Consider the following 25,760-nt stretch of genomic DNA (forward strand, 5'->3'; position numbering starts at 1 on the left):
GCTAGAATCTATTATAAAAGATGTAATAGCAGAGCACTTGGTAAGCAGTGACAGGATCGGACAAAGTCAACATGGATTTACAAAAGGTAAATCATGCTTGACTAATCTACTGGAATTTTTTGAGGATGAAACTGGTAAGATAGATAAGGGAGAACCAGTGGATGTGGTGTATTTGGACTTTCAGAAGGCTTTCGATAAGGTCCCGCATAAGAGATTAGCGTGCAAAATTAAGGCACATGGGATTGGGGGCAAGGTATTGACTTGGATAGAGAACTGGTTGGCGGACAGAAGGCAGAGAGTTGGAATAAACGGGTCGTTTTCCGAGTGGCAGGCAGTGACTAGTGGGGTAGAGTCATAGAGTCATAGAGTTATACAGCACGGATAGAGGCCCTTCGGTCCATCGTGTCCACGCCGGCCATCAAGCCCTGTCTAATCTAATCCCATATTCCAGCATTTGGTCCGTAGCCTTGTATGCTATGGCATTTCAAGTGCTCATCCAAATGCTTCTTAAATGTTGTGAGGGTTCCTGCCTCCACAACCCTTTCAGGCAGTGAGTTCCAGACTCCAACCACCCTCTGGGTGAAAAAGTTCTTTCTCAAATCCCCTCTAAACCTCCCGCCCTTTACCTTGAATCTATGCCCCCTAGTTATTGACCCCTCTACTAAGGGAAAAAGCTCCTCAGCATCCATCCTATCTATGCCCCTCATAATTTTGTACACCTCAATCATGTCCCCCCTCCTCTGCACCCTCTCCAACGCGATCACATCCTTCCTGTAGTGTGGCGACCAGAACTGCACACAGTATTCCAGCTGTGGCCTAACCAGTGTTTTATACAGCTCCATCATAACCTCCTTGCTCTTATATTCAATGCCTCGGCTAATGAAGGCAAGTATCCCATATGCCTTTTTTACCACCTTATCCACCTGTTCCGCCGCCTTCAGGGATCTGTGTACTTGCACACCCAGATCCCTCTGACCCTCCGTCTTGCCTAGGGTCTTACCATTCATTGGGTACCGCAAGGATCGGTCCTAGGACCCCAGCTGTTCACAATATATATTAATGATCTGGACGAGGGAATTGGATGTAATATCTCCAAATTTGCAGACGACACAAAGCTGGGTGGGAGGGTAAGCTGTGAGGAGGATGTTGAGAAACTCCAGTACGATTTGGACAGATTGGGTGATTGGGCAGAAACATGGCAAATGCACTATAATGTGGATAAATGTGAGGTTATCCACTTTGGTGGCAAAAACAGGAAGGCAGATTATTATTTGAATGGCAATAGATTGGGAGAAGGGTAAGTGCAAAGAGACCTGGGTGTTCTTGTGCACCAGTCGCTGAAGGTAAGCATGCAGGTGCAGCAGGCGGTTAAGAAGGCAAATGGTATGTTGGCCTTCGTAGCAAGAGGGTTCGAGTACAGGAACAAGGATGTCTTGCTACAGCTGTACAGGGCCTTGGTGAGACCGCACCTTGAGTATTGTGTGCAGTTTTGGTCGCCTTACCTGAGGAAGGACGTTCTTGCCATGGAAGGAGTACAGCGAAGATTCACCAGGCTGATACCTGGGATGGCAGGAATGACGTATGAGGAGAGATTGTGTCGATTGGGCTTATACTCACTGGAGTTTAGAAGATTGAGAGGGGATCTCATCGAAACCTATAAAATTCTGTCAGGCCTGGACAGACTAGATGCAGGAAGGATGTTTATGATGGCCGGGGAGTCCAGAACCAGGGGTCATAGTCTAAGGATAAGGGGTAAGCCATTTAGGACTGAAATGAGGAGGAATTTCTTCACCCAGAGAGTGGTGAACCTGTGGAATTCTCTGCCACAGAGGGCGGTGGAGGCCAGTTCATTAAATATATTCAGAAAGGAGTTGGATATATTTCTTAAGGCTAAAGGGATCAAGGGATATGGGGAGAAGGCAGGGACAGGGTACTGAATTTGGATGATCAGCCATGATCTCATTGAATGGCGGAGCAGTCTCGAAGGGCCGAATGGGCTACTCCTGCTCCTATCTTCTATGTTTCTATGTCCCTGAAGGTGGCAGGACATATTGAGAGAGTGGTTAACAAAGCATATGGGATCTTGGGCTTCATAAATAGAGGTATTGAGGACAAAAGTAGAGAAGTTATGCTGAATCTTTATAAAGCGCTGGTTAGGCCACAACTGGAGTATTGCGTCCAGTTCTGGTCACCGCACTTTAGGAAGGATGTGAAGGCACTTGAGAGGGTGCAGAGGAGATTTACCAGAATGGTTCCGGGGATGTGGGATCTTAGCTACAAAGACAGGTTGGAGAAGCTGGATTTGTTTCCATTAGAGCAAAGGAGGTTGAGGGGTGATTTGATAGAGGTGTACAAGATTATGATGGGTTTGGATAGGCTAGACAGGGAAAGGCTGTTCCCACTAGTTGATGGTACAAGGACTAGGGGACACAGATTCAAGGTTTTGGGCAAGAGATACAGGGGAGATGTGAGGAAAAACTTTTTTACACAGCGAGTGACGATGACCTGGAATTTGCTGCCGACGGACATGGTGGAGGCGGAGACACTCAATGTTTTCAAGGGGAGACTGGATAGGCACTTGAAAATAAACTTGCAGGGCTACGGGGATAGAGCGGGGGAATGGGACTGACTGGATTGCTCTACAGAGAGCCGGCATGGACTCGATGGGCCGAATGGCCTCCTTCTGTGCCGTTATGACTATGAGTTGAGGAAGCGCTCAGTCAAGGTGGGGAGAGGAGTTTCCCAGGAGGTCACACTGGAGATGGGTCTCAGGCTCCAACCTTCCACAACAATGAGTAGGCCGCTAAAAGTTCCCCCAGACCGGAGACAACAAAGTTTTGCCACCTGAAAATGATGATTGCTGAAAACTCCTTTTTAATGGTGGAGCTGCAGCTGTTACTAAGCAATCCACTTGTGAGGCCGCCAGCATTAACTGGCATGTTGCAGAGGAGGCGAGTAGGATGGGTGAAATATCTAAAAATCAGAAAGGCCCCTCAAAATTGGATTATAGAGGCAATTAAGTGGTTGTTAAGGGTCTTAAGGGCCTATCCTGCCTCTGGCGGGATGGAAACGGGGTCTGAAACCCCGATTCTGGGAAAATTGCTCGGAGGCAGGATGGAGGCGGGATCGGGCCCGCATGGCATTTTTTTGCGATTTTAACATCTCACATGCCTCCAATCCCACCTCCTCTGGCCTGGCAAAATCGAGCCCTAAGTGATACTTTGTGTACTTTACTTAGATCAGGGTACATGGTTTGCCAATCCCAACTTTAATACATGGCAGAAATCAAGAGCTTTATACATTCCTCTCAGCTGAAAAAGGCTCTTGCCTCAGTAACGTAAAGGGAGTGATAGGGATGTTCAAACCCCACTAAATGAAATTCCAGGAAGTTATTGAGACATTGAAGTCTGCTACAGAGGAAACCTATTAAAAATCTGAGCAAATCAAGCATGCAACAATATCATTTTTCAAAAATTCAATAACAAAGGTTTGATTCTTACCATCCTGACTCTACGGGCTGGATTTTCATTCAGAGGTCGGGAAGGAAGCGGGACTACAACTTTCGGGTTGTAGTCCCGCCTCCATCGAGATGCGGCCAACGATTTTCGCTTGATTGACCTTGTTGAGCCCGCCCAGCAGGGCTCAGCAGGCCAATTAAGGGCCACCCGGCAACAGGTGACGTCACAGACTGAAATTTCATCTGTCAAGACGTGTTGACAGATGAAATATCAGTGTTTCACAGCTGCTTGAAGCTGTCAAACACTGACAGTCTTACTTCTAACCTGAGTCCTTCTACGCAGACTCAGTTAGAAATCTCGCCGGCACTGAAAGCTGCAGGCTATCACTTTTGACAGATCGCAGCCATTCTGCTTTCTGTGCCGGTTAGACGATGGACTCCCGAAGCCTAGAGGAAGGAAGGCTGTAAAGTTAAGTACAGGTAATTTAAACTTCTTTACACACTTTAGACACACCAAACACACTTACCTTTGCACTCATGCACCCATCACTCACCTGAACACCGACATCTTGACCCCTCCAAGTCCTTCAACCCGACGGCCCGACTCCTCTAACCTGGCGTGGTTTGGAGCCGTCGGGAATCCCACACGACAACTTTCAAAATAGAGACTAGGCTAAAAACTGCCTGTTAACTACCTGTTAACAGGCAGTTAATTGGCACTAATCCCTTCCCGCCTCGGGTCGGCGGGTCCCAGTGCGGGGCGGGTACCCGCCTCCTTTGAAACTTACATGGAGGCGGGTTTTGGGCGGGATGGTGTCGGGACCCCCGAATTCGGGATTTTAGCCCCCCGCACGCCTAAAAGCCTGCCTCACTGAAAATCAACCCCTACAAGTTAACCCCTACCCCATCACCATGGTGCTGCACAAGAGTAGCATGGACAATTACCAAATTATATTTGTCTGGAGAGGCAGTCATCATCCACCATTTGCTAATACAATTACGACTTCAAGGACCCATGATATAAACCTGGAAAGAAAGCAGTTCACATAGTGTCTCCGCTATGCCTAGGAAATTGGCTAGACAAATACCTCCAGTTGGGCTAAATGGCTGGTCTCCCCAACAAATGCCTTCAGCTGGGAATTGGATGATTTCCCCAACATATATCTCCAGCCGGAAAATAGATGATCGCCCCAATAAATAACTCCAATTGGGCTAAATGGTTGATCTCACTAACAAATACTACCAACTAGCTGTGTGGTTGATGACACCCCTCTCACCAAACTAATAGATTCATGTGGCTCTGACCAAACCCTTTGTACGCAAGCACATTACATAACTGGAGAACTGGATAGGATTTGCACTAGTCCTGCTGCAGAATAATCTCTATGGCCAAGAAAGGTGGAGAAGATTAGGCACTGTGGAGGGAAGATTTCTGCTGTTCAGCGAAATCATAAACACATTCTTCATACACATATTTAAAATTACTGCGGAATTCTTCCCCTTAGAGAATACAGATTCTCTTCTTGAGGGAAGGTATGTTTTTATTGCTGTTACTGGTCTTTATCAAAGTATATTCATGCAGTGAGATCCTTATGTGAAAAGTGGTATTTCAATAAACAACATTTATTGTCTTATGTGATGTCAGTTACACAATATTCTACTTTACAAAATCCATTATTAGAGACTCTGTAATACTCTAGTAGTGGGTTGTCTGGAACAATAATCCCAAAACAGACCAAATTTTCCCAGTCACTAATCACTAAGGGGGAAACATTGGGTGGTGCCCCTTTTGGGGCGCTAATGTCGCCGGGGCGCGAATTTTAGCTCCCCGAAAAAGTTAGCACCCCTCCACCGTAAATTCAGTAGTAGCGCCCCAAGCAGGAGGTGGGGTGCTATTGGAAGCGCTCCACCTCCTTCCTGGGGCGCTACTACTGAATTTACGGCACTACATGCAATAGCGCTGTGTCATTGCAAGCCTCCGCCCCTGATTAAAGGGGAGGGGCCTAGTGCTGCGTGCACCAGGGCCCTGCTGGACCACCGGGGAGCGGGGTGCCGTGAAAACAGCCCGGCTCTCCCAATCACGGCCGGCACCCCGCATAATAAAGGGAAAGGGGGCAGGTGCTGGCAGTCGGCCAAAATAAAAATGGCTGCCGACACCTGCCCTTTAAGTAGCGCCGCTGCAAAAATGCCCCCTGATCTTGTCGGACATATCGTCTGGCGATAGGTCAGGGGGTGCAAGGGGAGTTTGCTGCCGGGGTGCAAGCGGGGCTTAATTTCGCGGGAGGCGGTAGCGGCGCCGCGCCCGGGGATTTGCGCCCCATTAGCGCCCCCCGGGAGCGCTAACGAGAGGCGCAAACCAACTCAATTTTCCCCCCTATCTGTTTTAATGACAGCAGCTAAAGGTTGTTCCAAAGGAGCTCCTGTTTCATACTGTACTTCTACCGTGGAGAGATGTGCAATTTCTTTCAAAATACACAAATTAAATTTTCATTTGGTCTGGAAAACGGATAGTTTCATGAGCTATTTTTTAAAGTGCCTTGCAATAAAGTTTAAGAAACTAGAGGGGGAATTTTATCTTCGTCCGTTGGAAACTGGGCAGGGAGAGAGTTAGAATGAAGCGGGAAAACTTACCCAATACAAAAGCAAAATACTGCGGATGCTGGAAATCTGAAATAAAAACAGAAAATGCTGGAAATACTCAGGTCAGGCAACATCTGTGGAGAGAGAAACAGAGTTAACGTTTCAGGTCTGACGAAAGGTCATCGACCTTAAACGTTACTCTGTTTCTCTCTCTCCGCAGATGCTGCCTGACGTGCTGGGAAAACTTACCCGCTGGCCTCCCGCCCCAGAATGGCCAACTATAATTTTAAATTGCAGGTGCCAAGGACACCCATCCGAAGCTGGTGGGTTCCTTCTTTAAATCTCATCGGGACCCAACTGTAATCTTAACCCCAGGCCTGCACAGGGAAGCAGTGGTGGCTTCCCAGCCAGGCCAAACCTGTCAAGAAATGGATCCAGGGTCAGAAGAGGCCCAGCAAGGCAAGTCATTTAAATTTTTTTGTAGTTTCCTTGTGGGCAAGGAAGAGCAGGAGTGTCACCAGAAGGTATCATTGTGCCTTCCCTACCTCGGGCTGCTCTCCATTCCCTCCAACTGTGATACACTCCTGAACCCCCTCCTGACCACTTACCTTAGTGCCGGGGACTGTTTCTTCAGGTCCCCAGCAGTGGACTTCCTGGCTGTTTTGATTGGGAAGTCCGGAGTTAAAATTGACCTCTTGATGTACATCCCAAAGCTGTTGAGCACATTAAGCAGTACCATACCTAACATACACCAACGTTTCCCAGAATAATCAGACACCATTACATTCTTCAGAGGCTAGCATTGTCAACAGTCATTTCTATCATTATATCTGCTGCAATTTGAACTTGGAACCAAAGAACCAGACATTTACAGCACAGAACGTCATTCAGCCCATTGTACCTGTGCCAGCTCTTTGCTATAGCAATTCAAAATTAATGCCACACAATTCGTCTCTGCGTTATTTTGTAGGCAGGTGTTAACGCTTTAAAATTTTTTTAAATATTTAAACGGGTTAACGCATGTCTAAATGAGTACAAAGAAGAATGTGACACATGCATGTTAGGCATTTGTATGTGAGCTTCACCAGTCAGAAAATCTACCCTGAGATTTCTACACCTAATTCTAATAGTCATTCAAAATGAATGTTTGTCACTGCTGCATTAAGCTGAATATCACACCACAGCTTCAAATTAAGTTCACTGCAACTTGGGAATAAATAATGTCAGTTATCAGCAGTGCTTCCAGTCACAGAAAACCATAGCAGCTACCACAGAAACCAAATTAATGGCAATTCACAGTGGTCTTGCCACAAACCAAATTAGATATGGAAGCCCACAGAAGGTGGCATTGAAATAAATAAATATTTGGAAAGAATTCAATTCAATAATAAAACAATTAGAAGAGTGCCATTTGAAGTAAATATATTTCAAGTATGTTATTGAAAATAAATTAGATTTTAGGCTATCTTCACCCAGGGACTTTAAACAAATCTGATTTGCATATTGCATTCTGTATAGAAGAAATGATTTTTTAACTAAAGAGATCTTCAGGTTTTTAATGAAGGCGAGGCTTGCAGCTTGTGCTTTAGGTTAAATATGGAGGAGAGATAAATATAATTCAAGTTTGATATACAAGAATGATAAACATCAAGATTATGCAAAAATCTTTTATTCACCTTTCTGCATCAATGCACATATGCTAAAAATACATTGCACATGCATGAGAAGGCCAACCTTTATTCATGTAACATTTTTAGTACATGACTTTTCAAATTGATTCACTGGCACGATATTACAGAAACATTGTTCAGCTAATGCTCTTTCACAGAGGGCATAGTCTGTCAGATTTATATAAATAAGACCAGAGAGATTCCTGTGCTGCATGCATACTATTCCAATTGTGCAGTATAAGACTAACGGGCCCCGAAATTCTGCAGGTATTCTCCTGGTCGCCCTTCATAACTCCATGGAAACCCCACAAAATGGCAGAAACCTATTTTTGCAGGATGGTCCACTATGTAATTATTGTCCAGATATATTTCTAATCAAAGCTCCATTTACGCTCAGCTATCACACTGACATTGGTTTGCAGTTTGCACTTGTTCTCAATTAAAGATGTTAGGAGACTGCTACAGTGAAAATTCCCATCTCCTAATGACAGCGTGCATAGAGTCATAGAGTTATATATCAAAAGAGCAGTGGTCCCAACACGGAACCTTGGGGAACACCACTGCACAGCTTCCTCCAGTCTGAAAAATAGCCGTTCACCACTACGCTCTGCTTTCTGTCCCTTAGCCAATTTCGCATCCACGCAGCCACTGCCCCTTTAATCCCATCCCTTCAACTTTGCTAACCATTATGTGGTACTTTCTCAAATGCCTTTTGAAAGTCCGTATACACATCATCCGTACTACCTTCATCCACCCTCTCCATTACTTCATCAAAGCACACGATCAAGTTAGTCAAACACGATTTGCCTTTAACAAATCCGTGCTTGCTTTCATTTATTAACCCATATTTTTCCAAGTGCCAATTAATTTTGTCCCAGATTAACATCTCTCTCAGTTTCCCCACCACCAACGCTCGACTGATTGAGTCATAGAGTTATACAGCACAGAAAGAGGCCCTTCGGACCATCGTGTCCGCGCCGGCCATCAAGCCCTATCTATTCTAATCCCATTTTCCAGCACTTGGTCCGTAGTCTTGTATGCTATGGCGTTTCAAGTGCTCATCTAAATGCTTCTTGAATGTTTTGAGGGTTCCTGCCTCTGCCACCCTTTCAGGCAGTGAGTTCCAGATTCCAACCACCCTCTGGGTGAAAAAGTTTTTCCTCAAATCTCCTCTAAACCTCCTGACCCTTTCCTTGAAACTATGCCCGCTGGTTATTGACCCCTCTACTGAGGGGAAAAGTTCCTTTCTATCTACCCTATCTATGCCCATCATAATTTTGTACACCTCAATCAGGTCCCCCCTCAGCCTTCTCTGCTCTAAGGAAAACAACCCCAGCCTGTCCAGTCTCTCTTTATAGCTGAAATGCTCCAGCCCAGGTAACATCCTGGTGAATCTCCTCTGCACCCTCTCCAATGCAATCACATTCTTCCTATAGTGTGGCGACCAGAACTGCAGACAGTATTCCAGCTGTGGCCTAACTAGCGTTTTGTACAGCTCCATCATAATCTCCCCGTCCATATATTCTATGCCTCGACTAATGAAGGCAAGTATCCCATATGCCTTTTTAACCACCTTATCTACCTGTCCTGCTGCCTTCAGGGATCTATGTACATGCACACCAAGGTCCCTCTGATCCTCTGTCCTTCCTAGGGTCCTACCATTCATTGTGTATTCCCTTGCCTTGTTAGTCCTCCCAAAATGCATCACCTCACACTTTTCAGGGTTAAATTCCATTTGCCACTGTTCTGCCCATCTAACCAACCCATCTATATCGTCCTGTAGCCTGAGGCTTCCCGCCTCGCTATTTACCACCCCACCAATTTTCATGTCATCTGCGAACTTACTGATCATACCTCCTACATTCCTATCTAAATCATTAATGTACACTACAAACAGCAAAGGACCCAGCACCGAACCCTGCGGTACACCACTGGACACAGGCTTCCAGTCGCAAAAACAACCTTCGACCATCACCCTCTGCTTCTTGCCACGAAGTCAATTTTGGATTCAATGAATGTGCCAAGTTGCCCTGGATCCCATGGGCTCTTACCTTTTTGACCAGTCTCCCATGCGGGACTTTGTCAAAAGCCTTACTGAAGTCCATGTAGACCACATCAACTGCACTATCCTCATCCACACACCTAGTCACCCCCTCAAAAAATTCAATCAAATTGGTCAGACATGATCTCCCCGACAAAGCCATGCTGACTATCCTTGATTAATCCTTGCCTCTCCAAGTGGAGACTAATTCTGTCCCTCAGAATTTTTTCCAATAATTTCCCTACCACTGATGTTAGGCTCACTGGCCTGTAATTCCCTGGTTTATCCCTACTACCCTTCTTGAATAATGGTACTACGTTAGCTGTTCTCCAGTCCTCTGGCACCTCCCCTGTGGCCAGAGAGGTTCTGAAAATTTGTGTCAAAGACGCTGCAATCTTCTCCCTTGCCTCACACAGCAGCCTGGGATACTTCTCGATTGCCACTTTGGTCCCTAATGGGCCCTACTCTTTCCCTGGTTATCCTCTTGCCTTTAATATACTTATAAACACCTTGGGATTTTCCTTTATTTTGCCCACCAGTGTTTTTTCATGCCCCCTCTTCACTCTCCTAATTTATTTTTTAAGTACCCCCCTGCACTTTCTGTACTCCTCTATGGCTTCCACTGTTTTTAGTCCTTTGTATCTACCAAAAGCCTCCCTTTTTTTCCTAATCCATTCTCGTATATCCCTTGACATCCAGGGTTCCCTGGGCTTGTTGGTCCCACGCTTGACCTTTATGGGAACATGTTGGCGTTGTACTCTCTCTATTTCCTTTCTGAAAGACTCCCACTGCTCTGATGTGGATTTTCCTACAAGTAGCTGATCCCAGTCCACTTTGGCCAGATCCTGCCTTATCATATTAAAATCGGCCTTCCCCCAATTTAGAACCTTTATTTCCGGTCCATCTTTGTCCTTTTCCATGACTACCTTAAATCTCACCGAATTATGGTCACTGTCACCAAAATGCTCTCCTACTAACACTTAACACTTGCCCGGCTACATTCCCTACAATTAGATCCAGTACCGCCCCCTCTCTTGTAGGACTTTCTACATGCTGGCTCAAAAAGCTCTCCTGGATGCACTTTAAGAATTCCGCACCCTCTAAGCCTTTCACTCTCTGACTATCTCAGTTAATATTGGGGAAGTTGAAATCCCCTACTATTATTATCCTATTATTTCTACACTTCTCTGAGATTTGCCTACATATCTGTTCCTCTATCTCCCTCTGACTGTTTGGGGGCCTATAGTACACTCCCAGCAAAGTGCTTGCCCCCTTTTTGTTTTTAAGTTCTACCCATATGGCCTCATTAGAGGAACCTGCTAAGATATCATCCCTCCTTACAGCAGTAACTGACTCCTTGATTAATATTGTGACACCCCCTCCTCTTTTACACCCCCCTTTGTCTCACCTGAAGATTCTATACCCCGGAATATTGAGCTGCCAGTCCTGCCCCTCCCTCAACCATGTCTCTGTGGTAGCAACAATATCATACTCCCATGTGTTCATCAACACCTTCAATTCATCTGCCTTACTCACAAGACTCCTTGCATTAAAATAAATGCCATCCAGCCTTGCCATACTCCCTTGTGCTGTTACATATTTGCTCTGCCTTCCAGGCTGACTTGTTTTTTCCTCTATATTTGGCTGTGCATCGCCCCTACTATAGCTCCACTCTGTATCCCATCCCCCTGCCAAGTTAGTTTAAACCCCCTCCAACAGTACTAGCAAACCTCCCCGCAAGGATGTTGGTCCCGTTCCGGTTCAGGTGCAACCCGTCCGACTTGTACAGGTCCCACCTTCCCCAGAAGCAGACCCAGTGACCCAGGAAACTAAAGCCCTCCCTCCTGCACCAACTCTTTAGCCACGCATTCATCTGCTCTATCCTCCTATTCCTATACTCACTAGCACGTGGCACCGGGAGTAATCCAGAGATTACAACCTTTGAGGTCCTGCTTTTTAATTTGCTACCGAGCTCCTTAAATTCTTGTTGCAGGATCTCATCCCTCTTTCTACCCATGTCGTTGGTACCAATGTGAACCACGACCTCTGACTGTTCGCCCTCCCCCTTCAGAATGCCTTGCAGCCGTTCAGTGACATCCTTGACCCTGGCACCAAGGAGACAACATACCATCCTGGAGTTACGTCTGCGGCCACAGCAACATCTATCTGTTCCCCTTACGATAGAATCCCCTATCACTATTGCTCTCCCACTCTTTTTCCTCCCCTCCTGTGCAGCTGAGCCACTCTTAGTGCCACGGACTTGGCTCTTGCTGCATTCCCGAGAAACCATCTCCCCCATCAGTATCCAAAACGGAAAATCTGCTAGAGAGGGAGATGGGCCCAGGGGACTTCTGCACTACCTTCCTAGTTCTTTTACTCTGTCTGGTGGTCACCCATTCCCTATCTGCCTGTGCACTCTTTACCCGCGGTGTAACCACCTTGTTAAACGTGCTATCCACGAAGATCTCAGCTTCGCGGATGCTCCACAGTGACTCCAGCCGCAGCTCCAGCTCCGAAACGCGGATTTCGAGTAGCTGCAGCTGGAGACACTTCCTGCACATGTGTTTGCCCTGGACACCTAAAGTGTCCCTGACTTCCCACATAGCACAGGAGGAGCACTCCACACTGCCGAGCTGCCATGTCCTACCCTTAATTTACTCCCTTTAAATTAAAGAATACTAAATACACTAGGGACCTTACTTCCCTTTAAACACTACGGCCTAGAATTTCAGTATAGCCAGTTTTGGGGCGCTAACGTTAGCGCCCGCCCGAAGTTAGCGCCCGCCCCAAAGTTGCGCCCCCTTGCCGGAAATTCAGTGGCTTCGCCCTAAGAGGTTGGTGGAGCGCTAAAAGAGGCGTTCCACTACTATCTTTAGGCGCTAAGCCGGCGGTGCAGAGGGATAGCGCCGAGGCGGGGCGCAGCGCGGGTGCGGTCATGTTTTGATTGACAGCAGACCCCGTGGCGCCGACCAGCTCTTAAAGGGGGAAGGGACGATTTGGTCTGCTGCCACGCCCTGCACACTGCAGCTTTGCAAAGAGGCCTCAACACTGCTGCTCAGCCCCAGGGAGTCATGGCAACGCCAGAGAAGGCCCGTGAGCGCGCCCTGCGCTTCTCAGCGGGTGATCTGGAAATAATGGTGACAGCTCTGGAGAAGAGGCGCAGGATCTTGTTCCCAGAGACTGGGAGGAATCCGAACCACCAAGATTACACCAGAGCCTGGAAGCAGATCGCCAACAGGGTGACGTTCAGCGGCGATGCCCCCAGGACCCACAAACAATGTCGTAAAAAATACAACGACCTGACCAGGATTGTCAGGGTGAGTACCCTTTCCAGTCTCCTCCTCATTCTTGCATGTACACCTGACATGATGGGCAAAGGGAGCTGAAAGTCCTAATGGCCAGCCCTCAGCCAGCAGCTTTGGGACAGTCATGAGCATCAATTGCCCATTCTGCACTCTACACTCTGGCCAAGTTATTCCACCATGGGAGGCAGTGCACAGTACATCAGGGCTACACTCTGGCCAAGCTATTCCACCATGGGAGGCAGTGCACAGTACATCAGGGCTACACTCTGGCCAAGCTATTCCACCATGGGAGGCAGTGCACAGTACATCAGGGCTACACTCTGGCCAAGCTATTCCACCATGGGAGGCAGTGCACACTACATCAGGGCTACACTCCGTACTTACAGCCCGTCCTTTCTCTTGCAGGCTAAAGTTGCCTATAATCGCCAGGCCCGTGCCAGGACCAGGGGAGGCCGCGCCAAGCTGCAGAAGCTCACTCGCCTGGAGGAGCGCGTGTGTGGGCTCATGGGAGCCCGGCTGATCGTGCCCACAGCGTGTGGAGTAGCCGACCCTCCACTGCCCGGCAATGGTAAGGACCTCGCCTTTTGGCCCTCTCGCGTCACACTTGCGCATCCGAGCTACCTCCTTTGCCACTGTCCCACCAATGCGCTGAATGCCACCAGTCCTAACTCCCTCGCTGACGCCGTCTCCTCACTCTGAAGCTACTCTTGTGCATTCCTGCTTTCAGCTGGTGACGACCAGGACCCTGAAGCTGCCAGTGACAGCCCCTCCGAGCAGGAGGAGGAGGAGGAGGAGGAGGAGCAAGAGCAAGCCGGACCATCAGGGGAACACTCAGGTCCCGCAGGAGAGGACGAAATGATTGACACGTCCTCACTGGACGAGTGCCTGGACCAACTGTCGCAGTGGATTGCAGCTTCTGGGACCAGTGGCATCCAGCCACCCAGGAGCCGTGCGCGTGGGCCGCGGCCTTCCCCCCAAAGGGGGGAAGGATCAGAGGGGAGTGCAGTTGATCGGGACACTCGCCGCCACCAACGTGGCAAGGTTCCCCTAGTTCGGTCCCCTGCTCCCCAGCGGGAGCGTCCCGACTCCAGTCCGGACACCTTCACCTCGGAGGAGGCGCGGAAGCTGGACAAGATGGCCGAGGATTCGGACCGGCGCCACACGGAGCTCATGAGCGTGGTGGGGCGCATGCCTGAGGCCATCGAGTCGCTGGCGACCAGTGTGCGCGAGTTCGGGGCATCAACTGCCGCGAGTGGCCGCATGCTCACTGATGCCGTCAAGACCCTGGCGGGTGTGATGCGGGCGCACACCAGGACAACAGGGGCACTCACTGCTGCCACACGCGCTGTCTCAGGCAGGCATCGCCAGGGCAGCCGCCGCGCTGGAGCATCCCAGCGAGCCGCCCCTCGGCTGATTGTTGCGGATCTTGCAGTGCGGGCCCGGCCGAGTGCCAGCGCGCCACAGCACCAGCCAGCGCATCCCAGACGCCAGCTTGCCCACATTGCGCCATCCGTCGCCGCCACTCCCCCACTGGGGCGTCAAGGGCAAGCGGCTGGAGCTGATGTTGGCCAGGCTCAGCTGCGCCACTCAGCAGCCGGCCCCTCGATGCCCAAAGGCCGTGTAGGCCGCCCCCCAGCGGCATCTGGCGGAAGGACATCTGAGCCTCAGGCGCCTTCCCCCAGCCTCGCAGCAGCCACTGGGCAGAGCTTGCAAAGGAGCAGCAGGCCGGGCAGGGGAGGCAAAAGGCTGGACAAGGTCTCGCTCTCGCGGGCCACTCAGTAGAGGGTGTGGCCAGCTTTCGTTTTATATGGCGGTGGCCATCTTTCTTTTGCCCATGGTTGTTTGGTTCGTGGGCTTATTTTTTGTGTTAAGGCCGAGGTTGAGGCCAGGTTTGTACAAATGTGGAGCTACTCCTCCCCAGTTTGTGGGAGTGAGTCGTTTGTTGGGCTTTTTGTGGGGCCCGTTGATTGTTTTTGGGGATTCATGTGGGAAGGGGTATTCATTTTTGTGTAATAAATAATTATCTTTATTCATACAGTCTCCATGGTTGTTCTTGTTAGTGTTTGGTGGCTTCGCCGGCTGAGGGCTTGCGGAGCGGCTGCATTCATCTTCCCTCATGGCCACAAGGCATTCCCTGACAGGGGGCTTAGAAGTAACGTGTAATAAGGTGGCGTCGCGCGGCCCTTGGCCCTGGTCGCTCCCTCCTGGGAACGTACTCCTGCTCCTCCTCCTGCTCCTCCTGCTCCTCCTCCTGAGGTGCTGCTCCAACGTCAGGTGGCAGTGCCTGAGTCCTGCGGATAGCCAGGTTGTGTAGCATGCAGCAAACTACCACAAATTGGGAGACCCGGTCCGGCGAATACTGCAGAGCTCCTCCGGAGCGATCAAGGCAGCGGAACTGCTGCTTGAGGACCCCAATAGTTTGCTCGATGATGTTGCGGGTGGTTTGATGGCTCTCGTTGTAGGCCTCTTCAGCAGCGGTCCTGGGCGCGCGGAGCGGGGTCATGAGCCAAGTACACAAAGGATAGCCTTTGTCCCCGAGTAGCCATCCTTTTGGGGGATGCTGCGCCTCGAACATGTCATGCACAGTACTCTGCCGCAGGATAAACGCATCGTGGCTGCTGCCTGGGAAGCTGGCATTGACAGCCATGATGCGCTGCTTGTGGTCACACACCAGCTGCACATTCAGAGAATGGTAGCCCTTCCTGTTGCGATACTGCTCGCCATGCTCCAGAGGGGCCCGCAAAGCCACATGCGTACAGTCAATGGCGCCCTGCACCAAGGGGAAGTCCCCGAGTCTTGCAAATCCCAAGGCGCGCTGATGCTGGCTCTGCAGGGCCATGGGGAAGGAGATGAATTGGCTTCTCCTTCTGAACAGTGCTTCGGTCACCTGGCGGATGCAGCGATGCGCGCCGTACTGGGAGATGTTTGCTATGTCCCCAGCAGCGGATTGGAAGGAGCCGGTGGCATAGAAGTTCAATGCCACCGTCACCTTCACTTCCACCGACAGAGACGTCCTGCACCTGAGCTTTGGACGCAGATCTCTGCGAAGCAGGTGGCAGATCTCTGCAATCACCTCCTTTCGGAATCGGAGCCTTCTAACACATCGCGCGGCACTCATGTTTAGGTAGGAGCGCTGCTGGCGGTATAGCCTGACTGGGTAAGGCCTACGTGGCCGACGCCTGTAGCCCCCTCTGCCTCTAGCCAGGGCTGCCCCTCTCACAATGCGTCTGCGAGCCCTACGGACATGGCGCTGCAGCTCCGCGTTGGCACCCCATGCAACCCCCATCAAATCCTGGCAAATAGTCAAATTTCCAAAAGGCCACTTGCAGCGCTCTGGCCTGAGTCCAAAAATACCTGAGCTGTTGCTGCTTGAAACCAGTTAGCTATCCTCCTTGTTGTGTGTCCAGAAATGCGTTGCACAAGAGTGTTTGCTGAAAAATGGCTGGGCTTTATACTGGAGGGTACGTCCCCTTTAATTTGCGCCTCCTGGGGCCCGCGCTGGTTGTGTTGTGTTCCTTTTTTCAAACGCTCCGGCCGCCAGCCGCACAATGGGGCGGTCCGACTGAAGTTTGGAATCGGGGCGGCCAAAGGGCGTTGCACGAGGATGTGACGTCATTTTCTGCGCGCGCATCCGGGCAGGCGCTAAACTTTGCGCCGGCGCTAACGGCCAACTTAATTTGGGGCGTGGCGCAAACTGCGCTGCGCCCGGGCGCTACACGCATAGCGCCCGAAATTCACTTCTCTTAAGGCGCTAACTGCTGGCGCAAGCAACTGAAAATCCAGCCCTACTTACTCTAAACCAGAGACCTTACTTTTACTTTAATGACTGGAATGTAGAAATACTGCAGAAATACTCACCGCTGGTTCTCTGTCCCCTCTTGTGCAGCTTTTTAGCTCCTGCTCTCCTGGAAGCTGACAAAGATGGAAAAAGAAAGGAACCCCTCCCTCCCCGAACTCCCTCACTCACCAAACTCGCAGCTTAACAATCTAGATCTGAATTCAAAAATCACTCTTGGGACAATCAACCCAATTTACTCTCTCCTTGTTCCTCCCTACAGTATGCATCAAAGCATTATGGAATGCACTTTATAGTGCAAAGGACCAATTTGTTAAAGGATAAGCACAATATAATGGGAGTCAGACACACAGGGCGGAATTTTCATGCTGCCGTGCGTGCGGGATTGGAGGCGGGTCGGGAGTAAAATTCGCAATAAATGGGAGCACGTCGGGACCCCGCCGTCATCCTACCTCCTCGCACTTTTAACTCGGGCGCTTTTGCCAACGCAGCACGGACCCGAACGGCAGAGGCGAGCGACCTAATTTAGCTCATTAATAACTTGTTGTCAGACCCTTAACAGTGCTTTTAACCAGACCATTTGAATTTAAAGGCATGACCAAGTGAATGATGCAGCTCGGGAACCATCTCAATCAAGCTGAAGTAGAAGTTCAATGGCCATTGATCAAGGTCACTACTGCAGAGCATGGAAAGCACAATAAATACTGCCACATGACACCTGCTTACTTGCCTAAGGGAAAGGCTCTTGCTGAGTGTATTTTGAGCACAGATTTAGGTGTCTAGAGTTTGCAAGTCTTTTCTGCAAATTCGGAAGCCACCCTTACCTCATTGCTATTATCGAATAACTAGGGCTGTAGAGAGGGCTTTAAACTAATTAGTGGGGGGGAGGTTTCAAGAGAGCGAAAAATAAAAATGTCAGCGGAGAAGGCAATAGAGCAAGGTAGCAGTGGGGGAATTAAAAACCACAGCGTGTCAAGAAGGGACAGAATGTATAAAGATAAAGGTAGAGTAGTAAAGGGGGTAAAAGCAGGAATAAATTGTCACAAAACATATTTAAAAGTTCTTTATCTGAATGCACGCAGCATTCATAACAAAAGAGACGAGTTGACGGTACAAATAACTACACATGAGTATGATCTGGTGGCCATTACAGAAACATGGCTGCAAGGTGACCATGACTGGGAACTAAACATCCAGGGGTATTTGACAATTAGGAAGGACAGACAGGAAGGAAAGGGAGGTGGGGTGGCTATGTTAATAAAGGATGGAATCACTGCAATAGTGAGAAATGATACTGGGTCAAAGGATCAGGATAGTGAAACAGTTTGGGTGGAGATAAGGAATAATAAGGGGAAAAAGTCACTAGTGGGCATAGTCTATAGGCCTCCTAACAGTTGCAACTCTGTTGGTCAGAGTATAAATCAGGAAATAGTTGGGGCTTGTAATAAGGGAACAGCTATAATCATGGGGGATTTTAACTTTCATATTGATTAGACAAATCAAATTGGGCAGGGCAGCATTGAGGAAGAGTTCATAGAGTGCATTAGGGACGGGTTCCTTGAGCAGTATGTAACTGAACCAACCAGGGGGCAGGCAATCTTAGATCTGGTCCTGTGTAATGAGACAGGATTAATAAAAAATGTCCTAGTAAAGGATCCCCTTGGAATGAGTGACCATAACATGGTTGAATTCCGAATTCAGTTGGAGGGTGAGAGAGTTGGATCTCAAACCAGCGTACTAAGCTTAAATAAAGGAGACTATGAAGGTATGAGAGCAAAGTTGACTAAAGTGGACTGGGAAAATAGATTAAAGTGTAAGACGGTACATGAGCAGTGGTGTCCATTCAAGGAGATATTTCACAACTTTCAAGAAAAATATATTCCAGTGAGGAAAAAGGGGCGTAAAAGAAAAGACAGCCATCCGTGGCTAAGTAAAGTAATAAAGGATAGTATCCGACTGAAAACAAGGGCATATAAAGTAGCCAAATCTAGTGGGAGGATAGAAGATTGGGAAGCATTTAAAAGCCAGCAAAGAATAACTAAAAGATTAATTAAGAAAGGGAAGATAGATTATGAAATTAAACTAGCAAAAAATATAAAAACAGATAGCAAGAGTTTCTACAGTTATATAAAAAGAAAAAGGGTGGCTGAAGTGAATGTTGGTCCCTTAGAGGACAAGACCGGGAAATTAGTGGTGGGGAACATGGAGATGGCAAAAACGCTGAACAAATATTTTGTATCAGTCTTTACAGTAGAGGACACTAAAAATATCCCAACACTGGACAAACAGGGGGCTATAGGGGGTGAGGAGCTAAACACGATTAAAATCACTAAGGAGGTGGTACTCGGTAAGATAATGGGACTAAAGGCGGATAAATCCCCTGGACCTGATGGCTTACATCCTAGGGTCTTGAGAGAAGTAGCGGTAGGGATTGTGGATGCATTGGTGGTAATTTTCCAAAACTCCCTGGATTCAGGAAAGGTCCCAGCAGATTGGAAAACTGCTAATGTAACGCCCTTATTTAAAAAGGGAGGCAGACAAAAGGCTGGAAACTATAGACCAGTTAGCCTAACATCTGTGGTTGGTAAAATGTTGGAGTCCATTATTAAGGAAGCAGTAACAGGACATTTGGATAAGCATAATTTAATTGGACAGAGTCAGCATGGTTTTACGAAGGGGAAGTCATGTTTGACAAATTTGCTCGAATTCTTTGAGGACATAACAAACAGGGTGGATAAAGGGGAACCAGTGGATGTGGTGTATTTGGACTTCCAAAAGGCATTTGACAAGGTGCCACACAATAGATTACTGCACAAGATAAAAAATCACAGGATTGGGGGCAATATACTGGCATGGGTGGAAGATTGGCTATCAAACAGAGAGTTGGGATAAATGGTTCATTCTCGGGTTGGCAATCAGTAACTAGTGGTGTTCCACAGGGGTCAGTGCTGGGGCCCCAACTCTTTACAATCTATATTAACGATTTGGAGGAAGGGACCGAGTGCAATGTATCCAAGTTTGCCGACGATACAAAGATGGGAGGGAAAGCAGTGAGTGAGGAGGACATAAAAAACCTGCAAAAGGACATAGACGGGCGAAGTGAGTGGGCAAAAATTTGGCAGGTGGAATATAATGTTGGAAAGTGTGAGGTTATGCACTTTGGCAGAAAAAATCAAAGAGCAAGTTATTATCTAAATGGAGGGAAACTGCAAAGTGCTACAGTACAAAGGGATCTGGGGGTCCTGGTGCATGAAACACAGAAGGTTAGTATGCAGGTACAGTAGGTGATCAGGAAGGCCAATGGAATCTTGGCTTTTATTGCAAGGGGGATGGAGTATAAAAGCAGGGAAGTCTTGCTGCAGTTATACAGGGTACTGGTGAGGCCACACCTGGAATACTGCGTACAGTTTTGGTTTCCATATTTAAGAAAAGATATACTTGCTCTCGAGGCAGTTCAGAGAAGGTTCACTCGGTTGATTCCGGAGATGAGGGGGTTAACTTATGAGGAAAGGTTGAGGAGGTTGGGCCTCTACTCATTGGAATTCAGAAGAATGAGAGGTGATTTTATCGAAACATATAAGATTGTGAGGGGGCTTGATCGGGTGGATGCGGTGAGGATGTTTCCACTGATGGGTGAGACTAGAACTAGGGGGCATAATCTTAGAATAAGGGGCTGCCCTTTCAAAACTGAGATGAGGAGAAACTTCTTCACTCAGGGTAGTAAATCTATGGAATTTACTACCTCAGAGAGCTGTGGAAGCTGCGACATTAAATAAATTTAAAACGGAGATAGACAGTTTCCTAGCTGATAAAGGAATAAGGGGTTACGGGGAGAGGGAAGGGAAGTGGACATGAGTCTAAGTTCGGATCAGCCATGATCCTATTGAATGGCGGAGCAGGCCCGAGAGGCCGTATGGCTTACTCCTGCTCCTACTTCTTATGTTCTTTATCAAATCATTGACAGATTGCTTCTCTGCTCTCTACTTGACCTGCCATCTATTACATCAGCATTGGTGCCGTTTATACTGTCTCACCTTGGTCCTCAGACTAAGATCAGGATGAACCCCAACACCAGCAGCAGCAGCAGCAGGCACACCAGTAGCAGCAGGCACACCAGCAGCAGTAGCACCAGCAAACATCTCCACAGGACAGAGGGCATCAGCGCCGGAGGCGATACCCCTAACACAGGGTATATAGGCAGAGGATCAGCTTCCTCAAAATGACTGAGCAGCAGTGCCAAAGGAGGCTCAGGCAATCGCACCAGGTCATCACAGACATTTGCAGCTTGCTGGAAATGAGCTGCAGCCCAGAGGCCATGGTGGACATGCCTTGCCAGTGGCTGTGAAAGTCACCAGCGACCTCAACTTCTTCCCCTCAGGGTCCTTCCAGGGATCTGCAGCAGATATTTGCGGCATCTCGCAGTCGGCCGCCCACAGATGCATCACAAAGGTCACTGATGCCATGTTTGACAAGTCAGCCAATTATATCAACTTTACCACTGATGACGCCAGTGTCACTGAGCGGGTGCTGGGCTTTGCCGTTCTGGCTGACTTCCCACGGGTGCAAGGCGTCATCGACTGCACACATGTGGCCATCAGGGCACCCCATCATCACCCAGGAGTCTTTGTCAACCGCAAGGGCTTCCACTTCCTCAATATGCAGCTGGTCTGCAACCATAGGAAGATCATCATGCATGTGAGCGCCAAATTCGCTGGCAGCTGTCACGACTCTTTCGTGCTGCTGTAAGAAATCGTGAATTGGAAGAAATAACTTGAGACAAAAAAGTCTCTTCAGACTGGTGTTAGAATAACTGGATAGACGTTTAGAATTTGCTTATGTTCTTGGTTCCCTGCGGAAGTTATAACATTCTGCATCGTGGCGGTGACCTTGTTTCCAGACTAGCTGTCTGCTGTGTGTGTGCTAGAAAGGTTGTTGACTGTATCTTTGATTTGGACAACTGAGGCCCAATGCCTACGTTTCTTCCATTATTGCTAATAACCATATCATAATGCTAAGTTAGGATTTTAACTTAAGAACATAAGAAATAGGAGCAAGAGTAGGCCATTTAGCCCTTCGAGCCTGCTCCGCCATTCAATAAGATCATGGCTGATCTTCTACCTCATCTCCACTTTCCTGCACTATCCCCATATCTCTTGATTCCCTTAATAACCAAAAATCTATTGATCTCTGTCTTGAATATACTCAACGACTGAGCCTCCACAGCCCTCTGGGGTAGAGAATTCCAAAGATTCACCACCCTCTGAGTGAAGAAATTTCTCCTCATCTCAGTCAAAACCCTTGGATGTAGGCCATCAGGTCCAGGGGATTTATTGGCTTTCAGTCCCATTAATTTCTCCAGTACTACTTTTTTACTAATTTCTTTCAGTTCCTCAATCTCGCTAGACCCTTGGTTCTTCCACTATTTACAGGAAGTTTTTTGCGTCTTCTTCCGTGAAGACAGACACAAAGGGCTGGATTTTGACGGCGCTCAGGGGGCGTGTTTGGAGGCGGGTCAGGTGGGAACTTACAAAAAATGACGGCGGGTTGCGATCCTGCCTCCGCGCAACCTTCCCAAAGGCGGGTTTGCAGACTCCGTTTCAGTCCCGCCTCCAAGCGGCAGGATAGGCCGTTAAGGCACTTAACAACCACTTAACTACCTCTATAATCCGATTTTGAGAGGCCTTTCAAATTTTGCCACATTTTCAGCGTGCTGCACGGCTATCCTAAAACACGCGCGCTAATCCTGTCAGGTTGACAAGTGGCTGGCTTCCTAACAGCTGCAGCTCCACCATAAAAGCCGAGCTTTCAACAAGGATCAGTTGCAGGTGGCAGAACTTTGTTTTTTCAGGTCTTGGAGAATTTTTTGCAGGTCTACTGATCTTGGAAGTGGTGAAGCTGAGATCCATCTCCACTGTGACCTCCTGGGAAAACCCTCTTCCCACATTGACTGTGCGCTTCCTTACCGGAGATATCTACCAGCAGCATGGGAACCATTTATTTCCTTTCATCCGGGACCTCAGATTCGGATGAAGAGCAGCCATGGCAGCAGCAGAACCAGGAACAACAGCAGCAGCAACAACAGGAGCGCCAACCTGCTGCTCACCCACTTGATGGTGCACAGGGCAGAAGGCGCCAGCGCAGGGAAGCACATCGCCGCAGGAGCTACCCCCAAAACAGGGTTTGCAGGCTGAGGATGAGCTTCCTCAACATGACTGAGCAGCAGTGCCAAAGGAGGCTGAGACTTTCGCGAGAGGTAGTCGATGACATCTGCGCAATGCTGCAGCAACACCTGGAGCCCAGAGGAGCGGGTGGACACCACTTACCAGTGGCTGTCAAAGACACCACCACACTCAACTTTTTTGCATCAGGCTCCTTCCAGGGATCATCAGCAGACATCAGCGGCATCTCCCAGTCAGCCGTACGCACTTGCATCACGCAGGTCACCGATGCCCTCTTTGCAAAGGCGCACAATTACATCCACTTCTCGGCAGATCAAGCAAGTATAACTGCGCGTGCGGTTGGCTTTGCATATATGGCAGGCTTGCCAAGAGTGCAGGGCGTCATAGACTGCATACATGTGGCCCTTAGGGCACCCCATCACAACCCAGCTCTTTTATCAACCGCAAGGGCTTCCACTCCCTCAACGTGTAGCTGGTGTGTAACCACAGGAAGGACATTTTGCATGTTTGCGCCAAGTACCCTGGCAGTTGCCATGACTCGTTCATCCTGCGGCAGTCTAGTGTGCCTCCGCTCTTCAATCCGCCAAACCAACTTTGCGGATGGCTACTTGGAGACAAGAATTTGAGTGAGAATGATGGAGTCAGTGTAGAGAATCCAGAGCATAGATGCTGAGAAGGAGACAAAGATGGAGTGAGGTGCCAATACCAAGGGCCCTCCCTGTGTGTTGTTAGTTGTTGTCATTGCATAACAGTGATAGGGAGTGTGAGGGCAGCATAGTCGAATAGTGAAGTGAGTGTGTACATAGAGAGAGAGGGATGGTTAAGGGTGCAAGGGATGTAAGGGTACAGTGGGATGTGTAGGAGTAGGTTGACAATGCAGAGTGCTGGAGATGAGAGGAGAAGGGGAGAGAATGCGGGTCAAGGTGATGGTATACTCAGTTTTCCTAATCGGACAAGGTCATTGAACCTCTTACGGCACTGCAGCCAGGTTCTGCTGCACACCGACCTAGAGCTCACATCCCTTGCGAGTTGGAGCCACACAGCTTTTGTTTGTTGGGGAGGATTTTTCCTCCCACATGAGGGGAAGAGCACCTCCTTGTGAGCTTTTACTCCCTCCACCAGAGCATGGAGGGAGTCATCATCGAACCTCGGGGAGGCCTTGGGCCTTGAGCTGGACATCTTTATAGCAGCAGAAAGTAACAGAGTTGTAAATCATCAAAAAGAGGCATAAAATGAACCAAGGCTGCTTGGAGCCCTTAAATGCAGCTGGATAAGTGGCGTCAGCAGAGGCGAGTTTCAGTCCCAAAAGGATAATTGGGCCGGAGGAACGCACACGCCTGGAATTAATTGGCCAATTAGGGGAAAATCACAAATTTTTTCCACCTGACAACGGAGACGGGATCGGGACCCGCCAATCACCTGACCCGCACCCAACCCGCCTCCAATGGGAAAATTGCAGCCAAAGTATTTGTTTAATTTATCTGCCGTTTCCTTATTCCCCATTATAATTTCTCCTGTCTCAGTCTGTAGGGGACCCACACTTACTTTCGCTAATCTTTTCCTTTTTACATACCTATAGAAGCTTTTACAGTCTGTTTATATGTCTCTCGCTAGTTTACTCTCATATTCTATTTTCCCTTTCTTTATCAATTTCTTGGTCCTCCTTTGCTGAATTCTAAAATCCTCCCAATCCTTAGGCTTACTACTCTTTTTGGCAGCATTATAAGCCTCTTCCTTTGATCTAATACTATCTTTAACTTCTCTTGTTAGCCACAGTTGGACTACTTTTCCTGTGGGATTTTTGTGCCTTAAAGGAATGTATATTTGTTGTAAATTACGTATTAATTCTTTAAATGCTAGCCATTGCTCTTCCATTGTCATACCTTTGAATGTAGTTCCCAATCTACCTTTGCCAACTTGCCCCTCATACCAACCTTGGCCACTTTGCAACCATGTCTCCGTTATGGCTATTAGATCAAACCTGTTAATTTTTATCTGCGCTATTAATTCATCTATTTTGTTGCGAATGCTTCGTGCATTCAGACATAGTGCCTTTAGCTTTGACTTATTTCTATTTTTCCCTGATGTTACCCTAGTCACTGATGCCCTATTACCTTTGTTACTCTCTCTGTCCCTTCCTGACCCACTCTGCTTATTTTTACCCAAAACTCTACTCTGTTCTAGAGCCTTGACATTTCTCTCGCTGCTTTTAAATTTACTCTTTCCTGAATCCTCCCACCTCCCCTTCATTAGTTTAAAGCCCCATGAACTGAAACCCCTTCCTCCCACACCACTCTTTGAGCCACGCATTTAAACCTCTAATCTGTTTGCCCTATGCCATTTGCGCGTGGCTCAGGTAACAATCCAGAGATTATTACCTTTGAGGTTCTGCCTTTTAATTTGGATCCTAGCTCCTCAAACTCCCTCAGCAGGACCTCTACCTATGCCATTGGTTCCTACGTGGACCATGACAACTGGATCCTCCCCCTTCCACTCCAAGTTCTTCTCCAGCCGCGAGGAGATGCCTTTAACCCTGGCACCAGGCAGGCAACACAACCTTCAGAACTCTCGGTCGTGCTGCAGAGAACAGTATCTATCCCCCTGACTATACTGTCCCCTACCACAACTACATTCCCTTTCACTCCCCCCACTTGGAAGGCCTCCTGCACCATGGTGCCACGGTCAGCCTGCTCATCCATCCTGCAGGCTTTTCCCTCATCCACATAGGCAGC

At 48.4% G+C, this 25,760-nt stretch overlaps 2 protein-coding genes across 2 annotated transcripts in view; one reads left to right on the top strand and one right to left on the bottom strand.

Moving 5' to 3' along the window:
* Nucleotides 1-25,760, bottom strand: part of pacsin1b (protein kinase C and casein kinase substrate in neurons 1b) — a 251,730-nt gene that overhangs the window by 211,698 nt on the left and 14,272 nt on the right. The gene's annotated exons all lie outside the window — the stretch shown is intronic.
* Nucleotides 6,466-15,233, top strand: LOC147105296 (uncharacterized). The gene is made up of 3 exons (XM_086011796.1): nt 6,466-6,561; nt 13,459-13,621; nt 13,781-15,233. The coding sequence occupies exons 1-3, from the start codon at nt 6,466-6,468 to the stop codon at nt 14,833-14,835; spliced, it is 1,314 nt and encodes a 437-aa protein (XP_085867922.1). The 3' UTR covers nt 14,836-15,233.

Source organism: Somniosus microcephalus, chromosome 18 (assembly GCF_052327205.1).
Source record: "Somniosus microcephalus isolate GS21.2 chromosome 18, FLI_Smic_1.0, whole genome shotgun sequence".
Classification (NCBI taxonomy): Eukaryota; Metazoa; Chordata; class Chondrichthyes; order Squaliformes; family Somniosidae; genus Somniosus; species Somniosus microcephalus.

Excerpts from the sequence above, each read along its gene's own strand:
- LOC147105296 (XM_086011796.1), top strand. The coding sequence starts at position 6,466 with ATGGATCCAGGGTCAGAAGAGGCCCAGCAAGGCAAGTCATTTAAATTT. Across the intron at positions 6,562-13,458 it reads AGCAGGAGTGTCACCAGAAG|GCTAAAGTTGCCTATAATCG; the intron begins GTATCATTGTGC and ends TTTCTCTTGCAG. Across the intron at positions 13,622-13,780 it reads CCCTCCACTGCCCGGCAATG|CTGGTGACGACCAGGACCCT; the intron begins GTAAGGACCTCG and ends TCCTGCTTTCAG.